This window comes from Cyprinodon variegatus, unplaced genomic scaffold, assembly GCF_000732505.1.
Source record: "Cyprinodon variegatus isolate N-32 unplaced genomic scaffold, C_variegatus-1.0 Scaffold440, whole genome shotgun sequence".
Lineage (NCBI taxonomy): Eukaryota > Metazoa > Chordata > Actinopteri > Cyprinodontiformes > Cyprinodontidae > Cyprinodon > Cyprinodon variegatus.
Window position 1 is genome coordinate 24,940 of NW_015150893.1, and position 2,149 is coordinate 27,088.

Here is a 2,149-nt window from a genome sequence, read left to right on the forward strand (position 1 = left end):
AGTGAAACCTTGAAAGCTCGCGAGATCAGGATGGTCTCACGAGGCTAATGCTTCTGCACCGTTGGTCTGGAATTTCTAGGAATGCACAGAAGCGCTAGGGGGAGCCTATTCGAGAACTTCGGCGGCGCTGGTGGGAGTATTTATCTTCCAAAACAACAATGGCGCGTATGCAAGATATCACGGTAACGGAGATGGATCTAGAGTTGCTAGAAATCGAAGAGGTGCAGGTTGTGCTAATGGAGTTGGCAAAAAGACCGATTAACCATTCGTCGTAGTTGTTCCGTAGTTTTTAAAAATGGCGCGTCCCGGCACTGAATCGAGAAGGACGACCACACAGGCAGCCGGAAAGGCATACCAAGGACCAATCACAGCTGCACACTTCCGCTTGAGGTCTGCGACCATCCGACGCGTAGTCAGGATTTTTTTTGAGGTGCGTAACAACGGTTGCAGAACCTCTGCGCGGGGGGTGAGGTCGCACACAGCGAGATTTGATGGTTGCAGAGGCTATGCGTCAGAAGCATAAATTGGCTTTAACCCTGCTTTCTGGCATGGGGCCCACATGGCTGATTATTGATATATAAAGCAATTCAATAGGAGAGTTGGGCGTTCCTGAAACAAACATAACTTCATCATCCTCCCACTTTATCACTAAGATAAACTGGAGTTTGTCGACATGTTGAAAAGTTAACTTGGTAAGGCTGTTTGAATTGGTTTCATCTCTGAAGTCATGTCGGTGGTTTGAAGCAGGACCTCCTGATGTCAGAGTTAAAAAGCCACAAATCCACAGTCGTCTCTCACTGAGCTTTAATCCTCTTGTTGATCTTGCAGGTCTGGGATCAGTCATCGGTGTGAGCCCTTGCCCCGCCCCCCCATGCTGAGGAAACCCTCACCCCTCTGAGCTCCAGCACACACCGCTCCATGTGTGAGGGCGGCCGTCAGCCCTCTCGCCTGTACATACTGCAGCCTGAGGCCCGGCAGGAGCCTCCAGTGACAATCCGCATCCCGACATGTGCTTTCATGGACATTCACCCGCAGTAGATATGGTTGGCAGGCAGGCGGCGCTGTTCTCCAGGTTGTGAGAATCTTTTCTTATCTACTCAGCTGTACATACCTGTGTGAGTTTTTATAAAGGGAACAGTTGGCTGGAGAAGCCTGATCTATATTTTTTAATGAGTTTCTAAAGATGTTTAACGGAGATTCGTGACGCTGTTGGCTGAGAAGCAGAAATAATCCCCTCAGTATGAAGTCCGGCTCTAAGGTTGAGGAGTGTCTCTGGTTTTCCCCTCATAGCTGGTGTAGAGGAAGCAGCCTGAAGGCCAACTCTGCACTGGACTGGGATGGAAGAGGAGCTACAGACTGGTTCTGGTCACATGACCGCTCCGGCCTCCTTCCCTTCAGATCCTCTTCACTAAACTAGCCTCTGATATTTAAACGCATATGATTGCTTCTTGACCGTTGTTGTCCAGCAGCGTTTTGCTCCAAGTGTTCTTTGTGGCGTTTTCTTGGCAAACCTACAGCTCTGCCTCTGGTGCCGGACCGCTCCAGCTCGCTACTAGCCCGCCGCCGCCGCTGATTGTGGTGCAGACGTCCTGTTTCTGTGCAGTGCTAGTGACCGTCTGGGGGTGGGGTCATCGCCTCCCCCTGTTGTTTCTCCGGGCCGGTCGGAAACACCTCCACTCTTCACATCAGTGAGCATGACTTCCTAACGGAGCTTTAGTTGCTTTTGGATCTTGATTCTTTCTCTTGGTTGTTCTCTTTTTGTCATGTAATCACTTGACTTTGCATTTAATAGGTAGACATTGATGTTAGTAACTTAAGCTTTTCTTGATTTCTAAACATGTATAAGAGAACATCAATTAAACATTATTAAAGCGTGTGTCGTCTTTTTTTCACCAGTTTATTTGGGATTCCTTTACATTTCCACACGCCTCAGGCCGTTTCTAACCTAGTAATTAACTAATGATGGGTTAATAAGGACATTCTTTGGAGGTCCAGAATGTTCACATTTTGGACAAAGAAGACAGGTGGTTTGAAAGAGGCGTGAAGGAAGCCATCTATGTTAAAGGAATAGTACACCCAAAACATGATTAGCCTTCATTTTCTACTCACCCCCATGCTGAACAACACTCTGGAGTACTTTTTTGATATC

General features: G+C 47.9%; 1 protein-coding gene across 1 annotated transcript in view; it reads left to right on the forward strand.

The window, feature by feature from the left end:
• Positions 1-1,844, forward strand: part of LOC107093676 (citron Rho-interacting kinase-like) — a gene marked incomplete at its 5' end in the record, with an annotated part of 19,644 nt that extends 17,800 nt beyond the window's left edge. The window contains one exon of the mRNA XM_015388878.1: positions 829-1,844. Coding sequence (XP_015244364.1) covers positions 829-852 — 24 coding nt within the window. The remainder of the gene's footprint in view (positions 1-828) is intronic.
• Between the last annotated feature and the right edge of the window lie 305 nt (positions 1,845-2,149).